The sequence below is a fragment of the Gadus morhua genome, chromosome 20 (genome assembly GCF_902167405.1).
Source record: "Gadus morhua chromosome 20, gadMor3.0, whole genome shotgun sequence".
In the NCBI taxonomy this organism is placed as follows: domain Eukaryota; kingdom Metazoa; phylum Chordata; class Actinopteri; order Gadiformes; family Gadidae; genus Gadus; species Gadus morhua.
The window spans coordinates 5,877,813-5,901,808 of NC_044067.1; the positions used below are offsets into that span (position 1 = coordinate 5,877,813).

The following is a 23,996-nucleotide window of genomic DNA, read 5'->3' on the forward strand; positions in this document are numbered from 1 at the left end:
CTGGCTTACTCCATAATCAATTGAACATGAGGGAAAAACAAACTAGCGAGTGTCCTGTGGTAGTCTCTCTCTCTCTCTCTCTCTTTCACGGCCTCTCGCTCTGTCGCTATCTGCGTCTCTGTTCCCGTCATCCTCTTATAGACGGGGATGGAAATGGACACAAGAGCCCAGGTTGAATCTCATGAATAGGAGAGGCCATCCTCTACCATCTGGTGCTCCCTCTGGCCCGGCATGCATTAAATACACAACCTGCCGTGTGTGTGTGTGTGTGTGTGTGTGTGTGTGTGTGTGTGTGTGTGTGTGTGTGTGTGTGTGTGTGTGTGTGTGTGTGTGTGTGTGTGTGTGTGTGTGTGTGTGTGTGTGTGTGTGTGTGTGTGTGCGCGCTCTGTAGCTGCACAAACAGCACCGCTGGAGGTAGGCTGGGTCTTTAGTTGTTATGTCGTACCCCAGTGCATCATTTAGAGTAAAGGAACTCAAACAATAACAAGAAAAATGGACAATATCCGTTATACTCATTGTTGAATTCAGACTGCGTGCAGGACAAGGCCAGTGCAGTTAAACCCTTTTCTAAAGTAACATGAATGAAATGACCCGCAATGTTTGTCTGTCAGCTCACAAGCATTGTCTGTCTAGGAAATGGCACATTGACACTTGCCTTCGGTTCCAAAGACCCTGAAGGAAGGTATTGCAATTGCCCATACATAGGAGTGTTCACTTCCTCAGTCCTGTTGGGAACAAGTGCATCATGTTTTGTGGTTAGTGAGGTCCCCCCCTCACTGTAAAGCGCTTTGGGTAGAAGCGCCATATAAATGTAAGAAATTATTGTTATTATTATCACGTTGCCCTTGTCCTTAATGTGAACCCAAAGCACTCCAGTTTTTCTTGTTGTTTTTGCATCGTTAATGCAGTCGTTAATCAACCGCAGTCTGCGCAGCAAGGACCTTCCACCGCAGCAAACCCCCAAAAAAGGGTCTCATCGCGAGCGTTCTCGCAGGGTGCATTTTTCCTGGGTGACACATCGCCGTGGCTCAGACGTTTGTCACTTGGCAGACCTCTGTAGGAGCACAGGGCCGGCCTGATTGTGCAACACACTCACTTACTTAAGAGGTACATGATGCCGCAGAGGAACTCGCAGGCGGCCATTGTCGAGGTGGCATGGAGAGTCCATTATGCACCATTATGCTCATTGTGGCAGAGGAGTTGCATTATCATGAGTAATGATGGTCTATTATGCAGGGAGGGGTGGGAATGCTCTGTCTTCAGCGCACAAAGCGACTGTTTTCTCGTTTTTTTGCCGAGCGTTTTGTTATGGCTGTGGCTGGTGGTCCATTCATTCACGGTTATGAAGTGGTGTGGAAACGGCTGCATGAACACACGCCGCCACTCGTGTAGAGTTTATGCTGCCATATCATTTTGATAGGTGGTTTTCTCTTGTTTTGAGACGGTTTGCGCAAAGAACACTCTCTTGTCCGTACTGTAACCACCGTCTTCGTTCACTTCAGGCTGTCGGGTTGTTGCGCGTCTCTGTCCTTGAAAGCCGAGTATGTGCCCAACATCTGCTTGTCCTCTCTTTTAAATTTAGCCAGGAGCGAGTTAAAACCGTCCCCGAAAATTACAGACGCGCCGGAGAGCCACAGTGGGATCATGGGATGCCTCCCAGCCACGCTCTCTGCTCGACTGCTCGATGTTTGAGCCTATGAGGGGGAGGTCCCGAAGCCTCGCGAGACCACGAGCTCTGGCAAGTCTGGCAATTCGCGAGACCTCAAAGTCAGCTTTATTCCCAAATATCTGCAAGACAGAGAAAAATTGAAATTACGTTTGCCTCTATCCCACGGTGCAATATAGAATTGATAAAACGGATATAATTTGGCCCAATGAATAAAATAAGTAATATTTAGAGTAATACAATTCCAAAATAGGGAAAAATAATTCAGAAGAGAAAAAGGGTAGGCAAGACAAAACGTTAAAACAAAACGGTTTATGTACAATAAAGGTTAAAAAAATTGGAGCGCTTCTCGCAGCGACTCACCAGCCATCTCTAGTGGGATGACTGCTCCCTCTTAGAGGCGCTCCCATCTAGAGCCCACTCAACCGGAGCGTGGAACGTTTTCTTCCTACGGCTGCCGGCCCCCGTGGTCCAGCGTCACAGCGGCCCTCGAGTCCTGACCGGCTTGCCCCCGGCTTGTCACGGTGCCATCTTGTTCTCTCGGTGGCCGCGACCAGGCTGGCTACTTCCCCTGCTCCTCCTGGTATGTTAATTAGGTATCGTGTCAGGAGTGGATGTGACATCAGGCCCGGTCTGCCCACCGTGCAAGCCGCCGGCCCTCCTATGAGAACCGAGGCTGGAGGAAGTCCATACGAAGCAATTATGGGAAGAACCAAACGTTGGCCCTGTTTAAGAGGCCTGCCAAGTTTTTAACCTCCCGTTGAGCTATGTTGTTCCTCCAGCAGTGTGGTCTTATTTTAATTTGGTCGTAAAGAACAAATCATTACGCCTTGTTAATGGCATATGTATAAAATATTCCGAGCAACATGTAAATGAGTGGAAACAAACAGAGTGCAGAGGGCCATGGAGATTTTCTGTCTTGATATGTTCAGCATGTTTATGGGTTCCCCCCCCCCCCCCCCCCCGCGCCCCGGCCAAGTTTCCACCTCGTCGGCAGCAGGGGCATAAGCGCCGGCCAGCCGGCCCTTTGTAAATGTGGCCGTGCATAAAAGAGAACACGTTTCTGTCTGCTTTACAACAGCTTCGAATAACGCAAAGACTCGTTACGTTGCAACCCGAGCGACTCAACTAAACAAACTGCCTTCGTTGGTTTGGCAGAGCTGCACGGCGCACACTATCGAAGTCCCCCCAGACGTCGACCTCCACAATAAAACATTGCCCTGTGGGCAGCCTTCCTTGTTAGCCTAGGTCAACAGAATCACAAGGCCGCTGTAAAAGGTTGGGGTAGGGGTGGTTAGCGGGGAGGGCTGGGGGTTAGAACAATGCGACCCAGTGTCCGTGCCCCGGTGCGATCCACACACACCACACACTCATCCACCAGGCGGCCGTCATAAGGTGCAGCGCATGCACCATAGGAGAGAGAGCCGTCGGGCGACGGCGTCCCTCTGGAAATAGCCCCGCACTCCTCCAGCCACCAAACCCCCCCCTCTCTCTCTCCCTCTGCCCGCCCCCTCAGCAGACAGAACACGCGGTTGCCATGAAAACGCCAATGCCGTGGGATCCGGTCGCCATGGCGTCGGGTGTTGCGCGTCCAAAGCCTCCCCCTCCCCTCGTGGGCACCTTCCTGACCCTGTTAGGCCTCCCCCCCCCCCCCCCCCCACCTGCCCTAAATTGGCTCTGGTTGTCGAACCATTTTCTAGCGAACGGGTTTCTCCGTTTCCAATGGTTTGGGCGGAAGTGGGTTGTAATCGAGGATGAGCCATCCACGGACGGCGTTGCACAATGCACACTGGAGGTAAACCGTAGTAGCACTCTCTTTTTTCCACCCGCTCTTCCCAACCTGTAGATTATGACACGCCCACTGTTGTTGGCGCGGTTAGCACTTCAGCTCAAGGAAAACCTGCTTATTTTTGGTTCCAGCCGGGAACCAACTATTCCGGTCCGAAACCAATTTATTTAATTACTTAACGGTTCAAAACTAGCATCCCCAAAACCGGAACATAACCTGTTCCATGTTAGTTGAAAAGCGCTGTGTTTGAATGTGTGTCAGTCCGTTATTGTTTCTTGAAGCCTATGAGCCCAAAGCCTAGCCCTAACCCCTGATATGGACTTAACCAAAGCTGTATAATAAAGGCTAATTCATAGCTAGCTTGGCAGGAGGTCTCAAAGTGAGTCAAAGTGAAGCTCTTCCTGTGCAAACCAGTTTCTCAGTCCTACATGTTTAAAACCGAATTTCTGACTGTATTCTCATGACACTGTGAGCTCTGTATGATTCACCACTAATATTAACGGAACGGACAGAAAATCCCTTGAAATGTTTTGCTTCGGTCAGGCAAAAGATTTGGTCGGGTCGCTATGATTGCTATTTCAGTTCTAGTGTGTCCTTTGCTTCCAACTAATAACAACATTTGGCTTGGAGCAGGTAAATCTACCTAAGAGGGTCTTCATGACCCTCTTAGGTAGAGACGAAGTTGGCCTAGTAGTCCATCAAGCATTTTTACACAAGCTGGACTGCTAAGGCCTAAAAAAAAAAAAAGTTTGGTTCCTGTTGGTTGTCAGTTGAGGTCATGGGTAGGTAGGGAATTTATTTTATTTTTTTATTTTATTTTTTCCAGCGGCAGCGAATGATAAGTAGGTTTTTTTCATTTATAAACGAGAGAATGCGCTCATCCTTGTACAGAATGAAGAGGTGCTGTCCAAAAACGTAATTAAGGTTTGCATCAAAAAAAAAAAACTTTTTTTTTTTTTTTTTTTTTTTTTTTTTTAAAGCTCATAAAATAATATGGGTCGCCCACAAATGGACAGGGTCGGTCGGAAACCGGAACCAAACAACATTTTTTTTTAGGCCCAACGGTCAACCCAACAGGCCGGGTTGACCCAATAGCCCCCTTGCTAGTATCCAATCTCTTCTGGCACGGTGCTCTGCATAATACACCCAGTTCTGTGCGTCCTCCATCCAATGAGACGAGGAGAACATCATCTCCTCTGTTGGCTCTGGGACTGCCATCAGGAGCTCCCGCTCTCCTCAGACCAGGACGGGGCGGGCTGTGCCTAGGCTTCAAGTGGGCATGGTGGTGGTGGTCGAACCCACAAATCTGGCTGTATCTCAATAGCTCGCCACTACGCTTTTGGCCAAGTACTGCGTTGGGGATGGGAACGGGGCCTCTGGGATCTGTGGTTCATCTTTGGGTCCCGCTGGAAGTTGTATGGGGTCGTGTTTCTGGAGCATCATCGTAGTAAACCCACGTCGTGTGGCGGGGGCAGGGGGGGTGAGGTCGGACTCAGTGCATTACTGTTTATCCCCTGGCCGGTCGGGGAGTTATATGCCCGTAATGTCAATGGCGGCTTGCATGTTTCGCTCTTTTCAGTGCTTTCTCTGTCTCTGTTTCCCCCCCACCTCATCCCAGGTGAGTCGCGGTTCCGGTTCCGGTTTCCGACCGACCCTGTCAATTTATGTGCGACCCAAATTATTTTATAAGCTTTAAAATAAAAAATAAATAAAATGAAAACAACCTACCTATCATTCGCTGTCGCTGGACAGGGACCAAACTTTTTTTTTTTTTAGGCCCAAGTCCTTTTCCTTTGGCATGGAATTGTTGACTTGGATCATTTGATAGTTTTTTTTTAAAACTATTTTGATGTAGAAAAGAAGCCGTCCGATTATTGTTTTCAATATGCTCAAGTAAACCTTTACTACTGACTTGGAGTATAGAATCACTAGGCAGAATATTTTGCGGGTTCCCCTGGTCCAAATCAATTGCCGATGGTTATTTTCTTCCAAATGTGAGATAAAAATGAAAACGGGGTAAGCTGCTGCTGTTATACCCGCAGTATGGAGGGTGTTAATAATTCGGCATCTCACTTTTTGCATTTGATATGATTATTGGCAATTCGAATCAAGATTGATTCTCTATTCAAAAGTATTCCCGATTTTAAAATAGATTTTCGATTCAGAACATAGGGGTGTTCGTTTCCGGAACTAATCCACTCTGCTGTGTGCTTAGGAAAGGGCGGCATGTTAAGTGATGGCAGGACAGCAGTGTGAAATGTGTGTACGATTATGTCGAATCTATATTGGAAAAAGTGATGAACTATCTACTAATTTGAATAATACAAAGCAAAATACCTAAGGCAAAGGAAAGAAAAAATAGCTGTAAAAATAATGAAGTGTGATTCTTCCAACATATTGCAGGCTATGATTGTCACGGGTTGGCCAACATTCCCTCTCGTTTCATCCCCATGAGGACTAGGAGTCTGACTAATACTGACCAATACTTATTAACAGTTATTGGTGAATCATAGGTTCACCCAAAACAAGGAGTCCCATTGTTCTATTGTTAGCAATGATTTAGTTTGAACCACAGACTGTATATATTGTACTGATTCTATTAATAAACATTAGTCTGTGAACAGATTCCATGCGTCCATGAAACCTCAATGTAGTTCACGTACAAATGATCAATCAACGAAATATCTATATTGAGTCAGAAAGACAGATTGCTGGTCAGTCTACAAAACACTGGAATATAAGTTTTACGCAACATCCAAACCTCATCCTCAACTTTTCCATGTGTTCCTTCTCCAAACCTCCTGAGCTACTAGCAGTAGCTCAGGAGGTGGAGTTGGGTTGGCTGGTAACCGCAAGGTTGCTAGTTCGATCCCCGGCTCCTCCTAGCTCCTAAAGTGTCGAGGCGTCCCAGAGCAAGGCACCTGACCCTAACTGCTCTCGACGAGCTGGCTGTCGCCTTGCATGGTTTACTCCGCCGTCGGTTTGTGTATGTGTGCATGAATGGGTGAATGTCAGGCAATATTCTAAAGCACTTTGGATAAAAGCCTGATAAAAATGCAGTCTATTTTTGGGATATTTGTATATATTATTTTGGGCGGATCCTTTATCGTCTTCGTCTGCTCCATCCTCACCGACGTTAGCATTCCGGATGATTCTCTCTGCCGCGCCCGTGTCCGTGTGTAACCGAGTGTAACCCCCCCTACCCCGTCCTTGGCAGCTCTGAGGGTCCGCCGTTCACTCCTCCGCCATGTTTGTCTGGTCTGCGTCGTTCCCATAAACGTACACCTCATCAAATTTGTACGGCGGTATCGTATCTGTCTGTACTTATATTTAGCTTTTGGAGGGATGAATAATGTATCAGTGACTCACGCGGGTCTGCGGTAGCGAGCCCTCTGATCAGTAGTGCTGCTGCAGAACGCTGTGCGCTCTACGGTGTGTTGTGAGGACGGACTAATGCGCTAACTTGTTGCTGTTGAGCTTAATGCGAGAGAGATCGTGTCCGACCTCTGGGTCGCTGCTCCCTTGGACTCGAGGCTTCTCAGGAGTTGCTTAGCGCTACAGAGCAACCTGCTGGATCCTGTGATTCAATTAGCGGGCCCTACCAGCAGCTGCCTTCCACCTGGGGAGGACACGTGCACGAAGGTACACACACGTACACACACGTACACACACGTACACACACACACACACACACACGTACACACACACACAGACACACACAGAGAGAGAGACACACACTTAACACACAGAGACACACACACAGAGAGAGAGACACACACTTAACACACAGAGACACAACACAGAGACATACACAGCCAAGCACACACAGCCAAGCAAACACACAACACAGCCAAACACACAGCCAAGCACACACACAACACACAACACAGCCAAACACACACACAACACAGCCAAACACACTTAACACACACACTTAACACGCACACACACACACACACAAACTTAACGCACGCACACACACGCGTGCAAGATTGCTCCTCGCGGCACTAGAGGCTCCAGTATGGGCGGTGTGGCTTAATGCCTCTAATGGTTTCACGCTTATTGTATAATTACCCCTCAATGAGGAAGCAGACAAATTGCCCACTGCTGTGTGCTGTACATAAGCAGGATTGTTATTAAAGGCTGCACAACATGTTGAGACACACGGTAACGCTCTTTGGGGATGCACTGATGGTTTCTTTTTATGTTCTTTTCCTTTTATAGAGATCGATGTTAAATAATCATTTCAGGGTTTTGTTGTTGTTATTGGGCAAAAAGTAGCCCTTTTGCTAGCAAGATGTGATGCTCCCCCCATCCCCCGCACATCCCTTCCTCTTCTCCCTGATCCATCTGCATCCAGAACGTTACCAAGTGCTCGCGGTCAACGAGGCCCTTCCGGACATGGAGGGCTGCAGCCGTCCTTTGTTTGACAAATGTCACCATCATCTAATGGCCTAGAAACAAATGTGTGTTTTGTATTTCACAAATAGTTTGACAGCGTGCGTCGTGTAGTCTCTGTTCTAGGACAAACCGGGAGCTCGATCATAATCGTCACTGTGAAATGATACGTTTGTTTCTGAGAAAAGAGTTTAAACCGACTTTTTAAAATGTTTATATCTATGGATATCTGATAATTAAATAATTTACATATTTTTTGATTGTATTGTGTATCTATATATTTTTTTATCTTGGCTAGTTTTAACGCGCAAGTGTTAACGCCTTTCTAAATAAAAATTATTATTTACAATAATAAACTGCTTTCATATTGAATAAAAGGATCTCCTGTTAGACCCAACTGCTATTACCAACTGCTATTATTTTCAATCTTTTTAAACAAAACCGACCGGAGGATAAAAATCTTTTGATTTTGTCTTGTTTACAGTAAACATGTTTGAGCCACAAGGATCAAATGCACTAGGCCCATTGAGCTCATGAAAGGCAGCTAACAAAAGATTTCATGTTTGGCATTGACTTGGTCAACACTCCCCGAGCCTCGCTGCTGAAACTAGTTTGGCTAGTGATTAAGGTCTTTTGGTTACTGATTGAGTCTTTTGGCTAGTGATTATGTCTTTTGGCCATGGATTGTGGTCTTTTGGCTACTGATTGAGTCTTGGCTAGGGATTAAGTCTTTTGGCTAGTGGGTGCTCTATGGCTACCCACTACTCACCTGACTAAACGACGTTCGAAGGTCTGTGGGTTGGCTTCCCAACAGTGGGAGTGGCTCGCTAGTGCATTACTAGCAGGGACGCTAAATAAGCGGGCTACTGAGCAGGGCCAACAGACCGTCTGTCTGGCCGGGGGCCCGCTGCTCGCTATCAACACTGTTACATAAATCCAGAGGCCAGCTGAGCCTCCCAGGACCGTCTGTCTCTGTAGCGCTGCGGAGCGTGCTCAGCCTTACACACACACACACACACACACACACACACACACACACACACACACACACACACACACACACTCCATATTAGCCGGACCATTTTAAAATTACCCTCCTACATGTTGCATGCAAGCAGTGACGGTTTTCAAATCTGTTGGCCTTTCTTTAGTTTTGCTACACACATGGATTGAACACGTGTGCACACCCCCTCCCTCTCGTAGAGGTGCCTGCAGGGTCGAAGGCCATTGAGCCTTGGAGATTGGTCGGAGGCCCCTGTCATATTGGTGCCGTGAGAGGCTACTTATCACACTGCAATGCACCCTCCCAGCCACTCTGAATCGCTCAGTTTTGAGTCCAGATGTTGTTCTGTTATCCTCCTCTTGCCTTCTTTGGTTTGGTGAACCTGCATCACGGCCGGCGCTGTGATTTCATCGAGACGAGAATGGGCCACCATAACGTTGACGTCATCGCCGCCACCTTAGGACCGCGGCAGGTGTGGGCTTCTCCCCGGCCTTGGATCATGCCCTTGTCCTGGGTCTGTAATTCATGCACAGTCTGAATCACAGTGTGCTTGAATTCCAGTACAAAGGAAAGAACAAACGTGTGTGTGTGTGTTTTTTTTAAAGGACACGTTGTACAGTATATTGCACGAGGTACAAAAGACTCCAAATGATCCGTTTATTATGTTTGGTTAACGGACGTCTTTAGAGTAAAACTACTTCGGTTTGACCTTATGTCCCCATAAATGTATTATTATGATCTTTAATTATATTATCATGATGTTATTACAATGCTCTCATGACTTTCTGTGGGCATCTTTCCAGTGCTCATATAAAAAGCTTTTTACCACTAAATGGGTCTCTCTCTCTCTCTCTCTCTCTCTCTCTCTCTCTCTCTCTCTCTCTCTCTCTCTTTTTTTTTCCTCTCTTTCTTCTGTCTCTCTGTCTCTTTCTTCTGTCTCTCTGTCTCTCTTTCTGCTATCTCTCTCTGTCTCTCTCTTTCTGCTATCTCTCTCTCTCTTTCTGCTCTCTCTCTCTGTGTGTTGATCCTAGCGCGGACAGTGCTAGCCTGCGCTAAGCCTTCCGTCCACACGCTTTCCATCATCCATCATCCGAAACGGATGGACTGCCTTTCCACTTTCCCCCGGCTCCTGACCCTGGGAAGTGGCTTCCCTGAATTGAATAGGCTGTTCCAAAACAATAGAATACAGCCCAGGATGAGTTTCCCACAGAGGACTCGATGCACTTCAATATGGGGGGGGGGGGGGGGGGGGGCGACGAAGACTTTGTAGACGGGCCTCAGCCCGTCTGAGCATATTTGAGGTATTGTTTGGTCAGGTTCAGAAAAGCTTATATCAGCTCCCGGGTCTCAGACTTCAAATGGAGTCTCAATAAATATGTCTGGTCAACCAGATGTTAGAAAAGGTGTGTGTGCGTGCGTGTCTGTGTCCGCACGGCGCGTGTGCGTGTGTCAGGTCTATGTACGTTTCACAGACCTGATCTGCCGTTCCAAAACACATTTGTCTTCCATGAAATGTTTTGAATGCACGGGGCGGAAATTGGATTCAGGCTCGCTCACTGTGTGACTGTGCTATTCAGATGTCCCAAGTCTATATTTGGACGTGTCCTCAGTTACTCAGTGTCACCACCTCTACCGCCACCACCCCCACCCCCACCAGGACGCCACCACCTTTCTCTCCCACTCTCCCTTTTTGAAGCACGAGATGAAAAATGTAATACCCCCAACCTCCCCCCGCCCCCACCGTCCCTCCGGTACGTTTGGTGCTGGGGGCAGGCTGTCTTTCTTCTTCAAAGGCGGGACCGGCACTTCGGTGACCTTTATAAGTCCCTGGGGTTAGAGCCATTTCCTGGGTGGTCTTCGGACCACTTGAAAGCATTCAACGTCCCGATGTAAAGGACACGACCTAGGTATGTACCAGTGCGTATCTGCACTTGGTCAACTTCTAGAAACGGCTTCCCCGACCTCTTCCCTAGCCTCATCATCATGTCATTCTTCTTGACCAGTGGGAGGGCTTAATTCAGGGGCATAATTCATAGACATAACTTCAACCTACAGGACAAATATATATGACTTTGTATCAGTCTTGCCACAGATGTGTCAACATTCACAAGCATCACATGACCCTAACAGGGTTTGTATACCCTTTTTTTTTAGTTCCCCAAGAACTGCTATATTCAGCTATAATAGTCACCTTTAAGGTCAAATAAGCAGCTTGTTCTGGATTGTGTTGGCGGCAATAAGATCCTTGATTAGCTGATAACTGCCAAACGGCAAATTTGAAGTGTATGTGCAGTATGGCAAATAGTACAATTGTACAATCTAGTTCTTTCATTACCATAGGGCTTAGCAGAGCTATAGACAGCTTTGGGGGGGGGTAAGGGTCGGGGGGGGGGGCATTAAACGGCTGTGTAACGTGAGAACCTTCCGGTACAGTGTTACGCCATCATGCAGCGTCAGGCTGGCAGCCCGGCGCTCGCAGTAATAAGCATGCAGCGCATGACTCGCATCTATCCGCCTCCACACAATGGGGCTCATTGTGTGCGCTGGAGGAGTGTGTGCCACCGGGGGGGGGGGGGGGATGGGGGGGTTAGGGGGGGTAAGAGGTAGTGGGGGGGGGAGATCTCATGTTTAGATCTTCTGCTCATCAATGTGAAACGAAAAGCCCAGTTTATAGATAAAGCCAAGCAGAGGCTCACAAAAGGCTTACTCACGGTATTCCTGCACGCTCTCCCCCCCCCCCCCCCCTTGCGGGTGGCCATGACGCTCCGCTTGTGGGTGACCTCGCTGGACCCCAGAGGGGACATGTACATCGGACGGTACCGTTGATGTTTTCCGATGTAATCTGAGGTTCTGTCTCCGTCGATCAAACTTTAATAGTCGGACACACCGGACCGCTGAAATGGCTGTGGCCTGTGATCGATCCGTCGATTCCATCTCTCCCGAGTCCTGGCTTCACTTAAAATATCCGTTACCAAGATCATTTGTCAAAATCAGTTACCGATTCTGCCGATGAGTCTTTAGCGTGCCATGGATTTAAACAATGGCGGTACACAGCTTTGGTCTTTTGGAAGCAAAGATGCATTGCATCAGCATGAAGTTTCTGAACAAGAACAACAGTGAATCCCTGTTTACAATTCTTTAAAGAGTTGTCTCGTCACAGAGGCCAAAGTTCTATTGTTTACCTTCGTGCCTGTGCGGAATTGCTCTCAGGCACGGTGAAAGATTGTATTTAGAACAGATGTTTTGGTTAAGCCGGGAGTGACGGTTCCTTTAACACTATCTTAATTCTTACTTGGATCAGCGTTGCAGCAGGGGGCTGGTGGTGTCGTACCCTAGGTAGCGTGCAAGCGCCGAAAATACATTAGCCTAGCATGCATTGGCTTGGCGCGCATTAGCCTAGCGTGAAATGATTAGCTAACCAACCACAATTAGTTTATCTCATTATTTTCATTTGAGGTTGTTGGTTGGAACATTTGATTGAGGTTATTCGTGTCGTAAAAAGAATACATCATATTTTATAGGTATTTAATAGGTTTGTGGTGGAATAACCAGATTTTTATTTCCGGCAAACACAAAGTGTCTCTGATGGCGGGTAAATATTGACACGAATGGCCTTTCCCTCAGTAGGGCTTTATGGATCCCGCTGGCATCTATCTATGAAGTGCCAGTGAAAGAATATGCTTAGCTGAACACGCGCGCGCGCGCACGCACGCACGCGCGCGCGCGCGCGCACGCACGCACGCACGCACGCACGCACGCACGCACGCACGCACGCACGCACGCACGCACGCACGCACGCACGCACGCACGCACGCACGCACGCACGCACGCACGCACGCACGCACGCACGCACACACACACACACACACACACACACACTCTCTCTCTCTCTTAAGCTGACAGTGCTCACATTCTACTGTTACTTAATACCGTGAGCAGACTCTATTGGCAACATTATCGGAGACGTTTCATTTCAAACCCTTCATGCTATTGTTAATCTCGCTCAACTCAATTCACGGGAGCCTTGGCATGGAAAAATAAAGAGTGTCATAGCCCAATCATTTCAAATTGAAAAAGGCTTGTTTGGTAACTGGCTTGTGCCTGGCTCGGTGTGGCTTGCCCCTGTTCTCTCACACTAACGACAGCAGCGCTGGTGTGAAGGGGAGCCCGCGCGCTGGGCCTAATGATGAACTTGCATCACATGGAGGCCTCGCACGTGCATGTGGCCGGCCGAGGTAGGATTGCAGACAGTAACCCCGGCCTGACCTCAACCAGGAAGCAGGGGGGGACATCATGGATGCGTGGAGGAGTTCAACTGTCTACAGGAAACATCAGCCACCCCCATCTTCAGTTAATAATGCTGAACCAGGTTTTCTGCACCGTATAGATCGAGGCCGGTCTCTTTTGCCTAAAGGATGGATAGAAGAACACACTGGCTAGCGAGACCCTTGTCAATGGTAATCAGAGAACCGGTGCTTTCATAACGACTACAGTATGTCCGGTCATTGAGTGTTTGAGTGAGAAACTCAAACACACTCATACACTCGTACCTGCCATCTACCTGGACCTGCTATAATTTGTGTGTGTGTGTGTGTGTGTGTGTGTGTGTGTGTGTGTGTGTGTGTGTGTGTGTGTGTGTGTGTGTGTGTGTGTGTGTGTGTGTGTGTGTGTGTGTGTGTGTGTGTGTCTGCATGTCAACTGTCAACAGTTTTGTAACAGTTAAATGGCAACATCTGGTTGGTATTTAGAAATCCACCAAAGAAAGCCCCTAGATCAGCTGGCTGACAGAAGAACGCAATTGGAGTTGCTTTCGGGACGTTTTTTCCTCTTGGTAGGAGCGGCAGTGAATGAATGGCAGTAAAGTCTGTTAGGAATGTCTGACAGTAGTGTGTTTATAACCATACGTGTCCATTAGCTACTTAACAAGGACTTATTTTTTAACAAGCTATTCAGGCCTATATTGTATATTTAACTTTATACTGCGAAAAAGAAAAGAAAGAAATAAGCTCTTATTTTTATATTCGACCCTTGGCAGTGAATCTTCTCTTGAGATACAGCTGTACAAGATGTGGGAGTCTTTGGAGTGGTTACTGTTGTTATTCCTTGGTAAATCACAGAAGAGAATCACAGATTAGTTGCGTAAGCACTCGCAGCCAATGTTAACATAAGTCTATTTATATTTGTTGTCTCTTATCTGCTACTGTCTGAAGCATTTTACAGGCCCATATTTAAAGGACATTAGCCGTCCAGAACAGACCCCCCCCCCCCCACAACCCTCCAGCTAGGAAGCCCTCCGGCGCGATAGAAGCAACTCCCAAAAAGGATAGAAATTGGAATGAACTTTGAGGAGGAATTCACGAAGAGGGTCCTCCTCCCTGAGTTACGGCCGCTGAAAACAAGGCCGACTGACGGAGTGTACAATTGCTCAGCGAATAAATTACTTCTCAGAGTGAGCGGGCACGTGAGGAAGGCATCCACTCTAGGAACCTCACAGACGGCATACGAGAGATCTGGGTGTGGGCGGGTCAGGATTTCTCAGGTTTCCGCTTTATTTATCCCCCCGTTGTAATGCGTTGGGCCGGTTCCTCCCTCCGAGCTAAAACTCCAGCGTTAAGTCAAGTGGTCCGGCTCACACACTGGGTGGGGTAGCTGAGACAGGTGTTGTTGGTACCGGTTGTTGTTTGGATCGTTTGTTGTTGTTGTTGTTGTTGTTGTTGTTGTCGTGGGGACCGGTTGTTCTTGTAGTCGTGGGGACCGGTTGTCATGGGGACCAATTTTCATGGGGACCGTTTGTCATGGGGATCGTTTGTTGTTGTTGTTGTTGTGAGGTTTGGTCGTTGTTGTTGTTGCTGTGAGGACCAGTTGTTGTAGGGACGGTTTGGGATGTCCTGTGTTGTCCATACCTGTGTTGTGTGGACCGTTGGTTCTAAGGGCCTGTGTGGTGAGGTACTGGGTTGTCGGGATGGGCAGTTGTTAGGAACGGTTGTTGTGAGGGGCCTGTGTTGTCCGTGCCTGTGTTGTGAGGACCGTTGGTTCTACGGGCCTGTGCTGTGTGGTGCTGTGTTATGAGGATGGGCTTGGAGTTGTTAGGACCGGTGGTCTCCGGGAGTGGCTGTCGCGGGGGCCTGTGTGGTGAGGTACTGTGTGGTGGTGAGTATGGGCTGAGTGAGGGCCGGTGGTCGCAGGGACCTTTGTCATGAGGACCAGGGACGCTGATCACCTCCTCACGGCAAATGTTTATCTCCTGATGTGGAGTGCTAGCGCAGCGGGGGCCATCCATTAGTGCGACACACACACACACACACACACACACACACACACACACACACACACACACACACACACACACACACACACACACACACACACACACACACACACACACACACACACACACACACACAAGTGATGTGCCCGGGAAACGGCCATTACGCAAACACAATGTTTGTTTGGTTTTTAAATCACGGCTCCTTCTCCATCTCCATTTGATAGAGAGTTGTGTTTGTTTTGGGAGGCGAGCGTAATGGTGGAGGCCGTCATCGGCGCCCACCTGTAGCTGATGGGGTTGGTACCCTGGCTGAACCCTACACACTCAGCAGGGGTGCCCCTGCTGAGTGCACAGAACCATCGAATACGGTTCCGGGTGACGTTGTTTTTGCTTTTAAAAGAATGCACGGGTTGCGTCGACGACGTGAGAAAAAAGAGCCATCGGAGAATCTCAGTCCTTCTCCCCATGACTTCACTGTGGAGCTCCATCGGCTCACGCTGGGGGCGGGGGGGGGGGGGGGGGGGGGGGGAGAACATCAGAGATGTTCTCCCGTCCTCGAGGACACCCCACAGGTTTCCCAAATAAGGCCTTGCAGAGCAGCAGTGGGAGTATTAATAGACTAGAATCAGACCGTGGCTTCTGGAGAATATTCGTATTGACACAGTGAAAGGCTCTATCTGATGCATGCCGTTTCCATGGCAGTGACGGCGGGGGGCGAGGGGGGGTTGATGAGAGGCTGCACGACGCTGCACAGCTGTAGCCCTCTGAGTCGCTATAACCTTGAACCCTTGATGCTGGCATGCAGACTACAAAACGGTTCTGTTTTTGCAAAGGGAGGGAAACGTACTTTGGAGATGAAGTGTGTAAGACGATGCTTCCAGTCCTCTTGCTTGACACCGAGCGAGCAAGCGAGCGAATGCACATGACTGTTGCAGGCCGGCCTCTTCCCTATTGGGCTGTGTGGCCGTCCGTCATCTGGGCGAATACGATGCATCCCTTTCCCCTTTCAATGATGTTTACCTCACAACCCTCTGTTTCTGATGCTAATGTGCCCCCTATAATGGGTTTGTGTGTGTGTGTGTGTGTGTGTGTGTGTGTGTGTGTGTGTGTGTGTGTGTGTGTGTGTGTGTGTGTGTGTGTGTGTGTGTGTGTGTGTGTGTGTGTGTGTGTGTGTGTGTCGTAACAGAAAGTAGACTTTTCTGTACGTTTGTAGAATTCCATTTGTGTGTGTGTGTGTGTGTTGGGGGCGGGGGGGTCTCTTCAGCGACACTTGGAGATGTGTTTTTTCATGGACCACCCAAAGGCAGTTGGAAAAATGCTCACAGCTTCTCTTCCTCTCCTTATGTTTTCTTTGCGATTCATACATCCCATCCCTGCCATGAATGAGCATAGGTCTTCATTGTTTGAATGTGTGTATATATATATATATATATAAATTAGACAGAGATGCAGAGGGGGTGTGAGACATGCTAAAGAGCTCAGATAAAGACGTGTTGTGTTCCCTTTGGATGTGTGGTGTGAATGTGACTCTGTCGGCTGATTCGGCCCATTGTGTGGCTGAGTGAAGAGAACAGGCCCCTGGCATTGACTCGCTCCTGGCGGTCGGTCCCAGGACCCGCAGTACGCCAGGCGCCGCTCGGGAGCGCTATTTATAGAGCGCATGACACTCTGCGAGCTGATTGGTGTGATCGCTGGCCCAGCATATTGTAAGCTGTTGTGTTATTATTTATGACAAAACGTAAATGCACAAATGCGCTCCAACCTGACTCGTTTTTTTTTTTACGCCGAAACCGTTGACAGCGTCTCCGTGCCGCTCCGGTAAACGTTCCCGTTTTCAGAAATTCAGGAAACGGTTCCGGAGTTGTTGAAGAAATTGTGTTGTCGGCACGTCTCCCCGTAGGACCGCTTGGAAAAGAGGGAATTATGTTGGTAGTTAGGGGTCAGGAGTCCGGTGCTTCTGTGTTCTAGGTCAGCTGACCTCATACCCCCATACCCCCCCCTACCTGTTGACCTGCCTACCTAGTGTGGGCGTGCTAGAAGCCTGTATAGTGATACCAACACGTGGCACAGTGGTACAGTGTACATTGGCACAGAGCAGATAAGTATCGCAAGGACTGAGGCACACATTCAATCGATATAAGTGTTTGCATTCATCGGTAACTGCGGGTAGACGGGTATTCAATCACACGTATCTTCCACAGAAAAAGCATTCTTTAGATAACAGGTGGGTACATTATTATGCAAATGTTGCCAAGCTGCTGCATGTGGTTTCACTGAGGTTGAACCTTCTCTTTCTGAACACGTAATTGGGAGATGCTTGGTCTTCATGATTATTGAGCTGATATCCTTCATAAACGTGAATCTACCTAGTGATCCTGTGTTCTCTCCAGTAATGTCCAATGACCATGTCTTCTCAGAGCATACACACTGTGTCCTCCCCCCTTTTCATGTACACTTTTGAGCCTAAGTATAGGAGAAATTGAAGTTCATTTGATTTATTTTGTTCAGCAATGTAGAAAGTGGCTTTTGCCAAGGTTAACATCATTATCAGCTTGGGCTAAATGATTAGTCAGTCATTAAAAAAGAAATCCCTTAACTCACTGAACTTTGATATCTTCTTTTTTCTCTTTCTCTCGTTCTTTCTATGTTTCTTAATTTCTTTCGTTCTCTCTCTCGCTTGCTCGCTCTTTCTATGTTTCTCTTTCTTTCTTTTTTTTCTCTTGCTCTTTCTATGTTTATTTCTTTATTTCTCCTGCTCTTTCCATGTTGGTTTCTTGCTCGCTCTCTCTCGCTCTTTCTCTATTTTTCCTTTTTCTCTAAGCAACTTGTTTAGAAGACGAGCGAGAGCGATCTTCAATATTATTGTGTCTCTAAACGGTGTAACCAAAGCCTTACGTACCTCTAGCCAAACGATTGCGGTCATGGTCCTTCGAATGTCACCATAGTTCCTGCAATGTGAAGCAAAGGCCTTCTTGAAAGCTTTTTAACATTATACAGCGCTGTCCCCTGAAGCAGGAACCCCCAGTCCGAGCTCTTGAGAGGGGCCCTAGACAGCACTCCTTTCATGGGCACGGATGTCACAAAGAATCGTGTATTAGGCTGAATTCAGTGTACGTTTCCTTTGCATTTTGGTTGTTTATGTTGTTTAATATTTTAATTATAGTTTGGGCTCAATTTATTTGTCCCAATGATACAGTTCCGACTTGTTTCCATATTTACGTGAATATTGTTATTATTTGTTATGCAGAGCTTCGTAGGATAACAAATAGTGACAGCCTGGACCACATCACAGGAAGCAGAAAGGATGCTACACTTATAAGCATCTCCCGCATAACTGTTCATATCAATAAACAGCGAGCCCACTTCCTTTACGTCTAACCTTCCAGAAAGGGTCAAAAACCGTGAGGCTCCACTGTTATTTGATCGAAATAAACTCTGTAGTGCTCTGTGTTTACAGGCTGTTTTTTCTTAAAGGGACGACACGTATTTCCGTCAGCTCAACAAATAACAATAACTCTCATGTAACGCAAACTAACTAAGAGCCCATATATAATTGGCACCCAAAGATTTAAAAAAACGTTGAGCGGCTGATCCAACGTTAAAAAGTTCGGAGATCGGGACCGGCCTTAAGGGATTGAAATAGGTGGCAATAATCTCATCATTATCCCGCCCACCTCCGTCCTCCCTTCTTGTTTTCCATGCAGCCCTCATCACCTCTTCATTGCCTCCTCACACTTTCTCTCTCTGAACCAAGTCAATGTAAAAAGGCTTAGGAGACAAAATGGCTCTGGAAGCAATTGGATAAACCTACAGCCAATCAGAGTAACGCAACGTGTGGCACAGACAGCAGGCAGCCACCTCGGTTGTTTATGAAAATACCTCTACAATGCTGCCATAGGGCGATCCTCTGTTCAGTCAACATATCAAAGCCGCACCATAGTAGATGTTCTGATTGGCCGACCTGGGAAGGTCTGCTGGTAATCTGTTTGAATGGGAGTAGGGCCAGATGAATACGCAAATAAAACATGAGCACTCAGATTTGACTGGTTCACAGTATGCTGGCAGTTCTGAATGGGCGTTACGTGGGATATCATCCTTGAAGGAAACAAATTTTAAATAACCGATATGATTAAAAAGATAATTTAATATATTATATAAATATTGTACAGGAAATATAGTATGATGGCTTGGCTTTTTAAAATAGAGTAATGTGTTGCTTTTTGCATTCCATCATGTGTTTTCCATTGTATTCCAATGATGTTTTGTGTTAATTTGTGTTAAGTAGAAACACTCTGAGCATCGGCAGCGTTGCAGACTTTTTCTCTCACTGTTACCCACCGGCCATGGCCTTCTTGCAGCAATGATTATATAAACGGGTTGCTGACTCTCTTTGCTCAGCCACTGCATGTTTTATATCAATCATTTCACCGTTTGTATATGAGGGGGGTCCCCGAAAGGTCTTCATGGTGCATGTGAAAAAGAGCTTTCTTCACGCACATTGTTGTTGTTAAAAAGCATCTCTATACTTAAAACACAGCACAACTGTCGAGTCACTTGCCCAACTCCAGCCCCTCAAGTCTAAAAGTCTGGCCCTCTTTGGGTGTGGCTCAATTAGCCTATGAGCCACAGCTGCGGACTATCACGGCTAACCAGCCAGACAGGAGCACGTGAATCTTTTAAAACATGTTTAAAAACAGTGAAGATGCCATTCACATCTTCACAGTGCACCTTAAGTCAAAGGGTTGGAAACCACTGTACTACATCTGTACTACATCAGTACTACGTCTGTCTGTCTGTCTGTCTGTCTGTCTGTCTGTCTGTCTGTCTGTCTGTCTGTCTGTCTGTCTGTCTGTCTCTGTCTCTGTCTCTGTCTCTGTCTCCCCCTCCCCCTCCCTCCAGCTGGTGTCCCAACCGGTTAATCCTCCGCTGCGCCAACATAACATGTCCCCCTCTGTCTCTCTCTGTGTCCGTCCGTCTGTCCCTGCAGCTGGTGTCCAACGTGCTGATCTTCTCCTGCACCAACATCGTGGGCGTGTGCACACACTACCCGGCGGAGGGCTCCCAGAGGCAGGCCTTCCAGGAGACCCGCGAGTGCATCCAGGCCCGCCTCCACTCCCAGAGGGAGAACCAGCAGCAGGTAGGGGAGAACCAGTAGCAGGTAGGGGAGAACCAGTAGCAGGTAGGGGAGAACCAGCAGCAGGTAGGGGAGAACCAGTAGCAGGTAGGGGAGAACCAGCAGCAGGTAGGGGAGAACCAGTAGCAGGTAGGGAGAACCCGTAGCAGGTAGGGGAGAACCAGTAGCAGGTAGGGGAGAACCAGTAGCAGGTAGGGGAGAACCAGTAGCAGGTAGGTGAGAACCAGTAGCAGGTAGGGGAGAACCAGTAGCAGGTAGGGGAGAACCAGCGGCAGGTGGGGGAGAACCAGCAGCAGGTAGGGGAGAACCAGTAGCAGGTAGGGGAGAACCAGTAGCAGGTAGGGGAGAACCAGTAGCAGGTAGGGGAGAACCAGTAGCAGGTGGGGGAGAACCAGTGGCAGGTGGGGGAGAACCAGTAGCAGGTAGGGAGAACCAGTAGCAGGTAGGGGAGAACCGGTAGCAGGTAGGGGAGAACCAGTAGCAGGTAGGGGAGAACCAGCAGCAGGTAAGGGGGAACCAGCGGCAGGTGGGAGAGAACCAGCGGCAGGTGGGAGAGAACCAGCAGCAGGTAGGGGAGAACCAGTAGCAGGGGGGGGAGAACCAGTAGCAGGGGGGGGAGAACCAGTAGCAGGGGGGGAGAACCACGCACACATTCGCTCGCGCGCACACACTGTATACTAAGGCGCACACAAACAAACACTCTTTTCCCTGATGAACTATGACATTAAGTTTAGCTGAGTTTCCAGGCAGAGGGGACTGAGCATTTCCAGTGTATTTATTTCCGCACATTACGTCTCCAGACGAGAAGCAGGCCACGCGACCACGGGTTCACTGGTCCACGTCGGGTCTCACAGTGGGCGGAGCCGAACCACACACACACAGCACACCACAGCGTTTCTATTTTGACCGCCTTTTGTCTGGGCGTACAGGAGCGTCTCCTGCTCTCCGTGCTTCCCCGCCACGTTGCCATGGAGATGAAGGCTGACATCAACGCCAAGCAGGAGGACATGATGTTCCACAAGATCTACATCCAGAAGCACGACAACGTCAGGTACAGCCGCGCTCCCCTCCACGCCGGTACCGCCGGGCGGGTACCACCGCGTGCACTTCAGTTGACCTCTCCCGTTGTACTGTAAAGTGTGTGGTTCTCCTCAGACACTTCCTCATCGTCAACCCTATTACCATCAAGGTCAACCTCTTCTTGCACGCCTCCTGATAGATCTACACGTGTAAGCACATGAGACGGCCCCAGCAGGGGGTATGCGAGTGAACCGTGGTTAAGGTCAGCCCCATAGCTGCCAATCACCCCCCCCTGATCCCGGGCATGTGCCTTAGTCCCTCTCAGAATTCCCGGAATGCGTTGGATAGGAATGCAACTGAAGGGCTAATTGGATTCCAACTAGGACCAGTGCCCATAGCCTTCAGAGAGAACAGTTAGCTTCATATTTTGTAGCCCGTCCCGAAAAAGAAAAGAAACCGAAATACCGTATTGTTTGGTTACGTGGCAAAACACACGGTTTGCCGTGATTGCAGCCGTGCTGTTTCCCTTTCGCTCACTTCAAAGAGGACTCGGGTCTATTTTAGGAGGTGAAATTTCAAAACATTATTATTTCATTGTCCTTCCGGACAGGCCCTGTTGCAGGGAGGGAGGTTTGTGGCTGTTTACGTTTGATGTCTTTCCGTTCCGAGCCTGGATTATCTCGATGGGCTTTCTAACGTGCCCGGTCAGCGGTGATGTCACAGCCTCTTCTCATGCAGTCGGTGACGACCTTGAGCGTGTTCAGGTCGCCGGCGCGGGGATGAGGGCTGTGCACTCACAGTGCAACACACGAGCAGTGTAAATTAGAGATGTTGTGGAAGCCCAACTACCATGCTTAGTTTTTTTAAATATTAAATTAGTTAAAATATTACGGCTATATTATTATCTGGCTCGTGTTTAAATGTCACACACAGACAATTGACCAAGGCTTGACTTGAGCCATTCATACACACACACACACACACACACACACACACACACACACACACACACACACACACACACACACACACACACACACACACACACACACACACACACACACACACACGACGACATGACAAATGTAAATATCATCCCCAGTCATGGTTTATTCAACGATGTGGACATTATCCTGGTGTGTGAAACCACAAATACTTTGTTTTCAAATGATCATCACCAACTTAATTAGAATTATAAATTGTGCTGCCAAGGGAAAAGGGTGACCTGAGCTATCCACGTTTCAACCGCCGCAAACTAGAAATTCAATAGGCTCAAGGGACTTTGGATTATGTAATGAGTTTGACATGCCTCTCATACAAATCAGAAGCGCTTGACAGACTTTCTCTCTCCCGTGGTGAATTAGTCAAGATCACTCACTCCAGGAGTGAAACATCTCTGTGCCCAGCCCGGCCCTGTCCTCACTGGATCCAGGGAAATTGACAGGAGGATATTCTGGCGCCATCTTGTGGAACTTATAGGCACTCCACCATAGGTTATTTAACGTGACACACGGGCACACACACACACTGCCTGCGTCATGTGTGTCATGCCTTGTAGCCTTTAGTCAGTTAGAACAACACGCACACGCGCACACACACAGAGCTTCCATTGTGGATCGTCCTCACTCCTTCAGAAGTTTATTTTCGAGAAAGACCGTTGGATTCCTGGGGCCATCTTTTTTCCAGCAGCTTATTTTTTTATCCGCACTCATGCGACTAGTGTGGATGCTCGGGCTTTTCCTCGGTACAGCTCGAGTGCTCTGTTCAAAGTAGGCGCCGTCGGTGGTGTCTTTCAAGGAATTCTTATTTTGAATCATCACTCGTGACTTTTTGCGCCCTGAGTCCCCACAGACGAACTCTGTGTAAGGCCTTAGTTAGGGCCCTCGCTTTGGTCGTTTCAGATGGCCTTGCACATCCCTCTAAGTGACTCCTCGACGAGGAAGAGGTAGATATTTACCTTTATATAAACACGAGAGAGAGAGAGAGAGAGAGAGAGAGAGAGAGAGAGAGAGAGAGAGAGAGAGAGAGAGAGAGAGAGAGAGAGAGAGAGAGAGAGAGAGAGAGAGAGAGAGAGAGAGAGAGAGAGAGAGAGAGATTTGACCTCTCCCCTGTGTTTTAAGAGCAAATACGGTGTAACTGAGGCCGAATGCAAGAGGTCCTGACGGCGGATGTTTTGATGCCATTTGACTTGTTCTGGCAACAGAACCCCAGCCGGGGAGGTGGGGGGGTCATGTGCCTAATATCGACCTTTAACCCTGGGGTGTACTTTTTGGTTGTGGTGTCCTTTTTTGCCTGTTTGAAAGTGGTCGTCATGGTCACGTGAGGCTGAGGAGAGTCGCAGGCTGGCAGACAGGCAGGGCAAGAGGAGAGCAACCAGGCAGCGCGGCCCTGAATAGAGCTGGCAGCTCAGCCGGAAAGGAGTCTGCATGGCTGCTAGTGTAAGCAGGAAGTGTGTGTGTGTGTGTGTGTGTGTGTGTGTGTGTGTGTGTGTGTGTGTGTGTGTGTGTGTGTGTGTGTGTGTGTGTGTGTGTGTGTGTGTGTGTGTGTGTGTGTTGTCGCGTCTGCTTTTTTTCTCTCTCTCTCTGTCCGTCTCTCTCCTGTGAAAGTGAGTGAGCGAGAGGGACAACGTTTGAGTGCTTCTGATTATGGGCATGTTATGGACTGGCATGTTATCATATTTCTACTAATTTCACAGGGAAAAGATTTTCCCCTCAAAAC

General features: G+C 48.3%; 1 protein-coding gene across 1 annotated transcript in view; it reads left to right on the plus strand.

Annotated features, from left to right (window-relative positions):
* Window positions 1–23,996, plus strand: part of adcy5 (adenylate cyclase 5) — a gene marked incomplete in the record, with an annotated part of 54,121 nt that overhangs the window by 12,130 nt on the left and 17,995 nt on the right. The window contains 2 exon segments of the mRNA XM_030342997.1: window positions 20,112–20,261; window positions 21,188–21,309. Coding sequence (XP_030198857.1) covers window positions 20,112–20,261; window positions 21,188–21,309 — 272 coding nt within the window.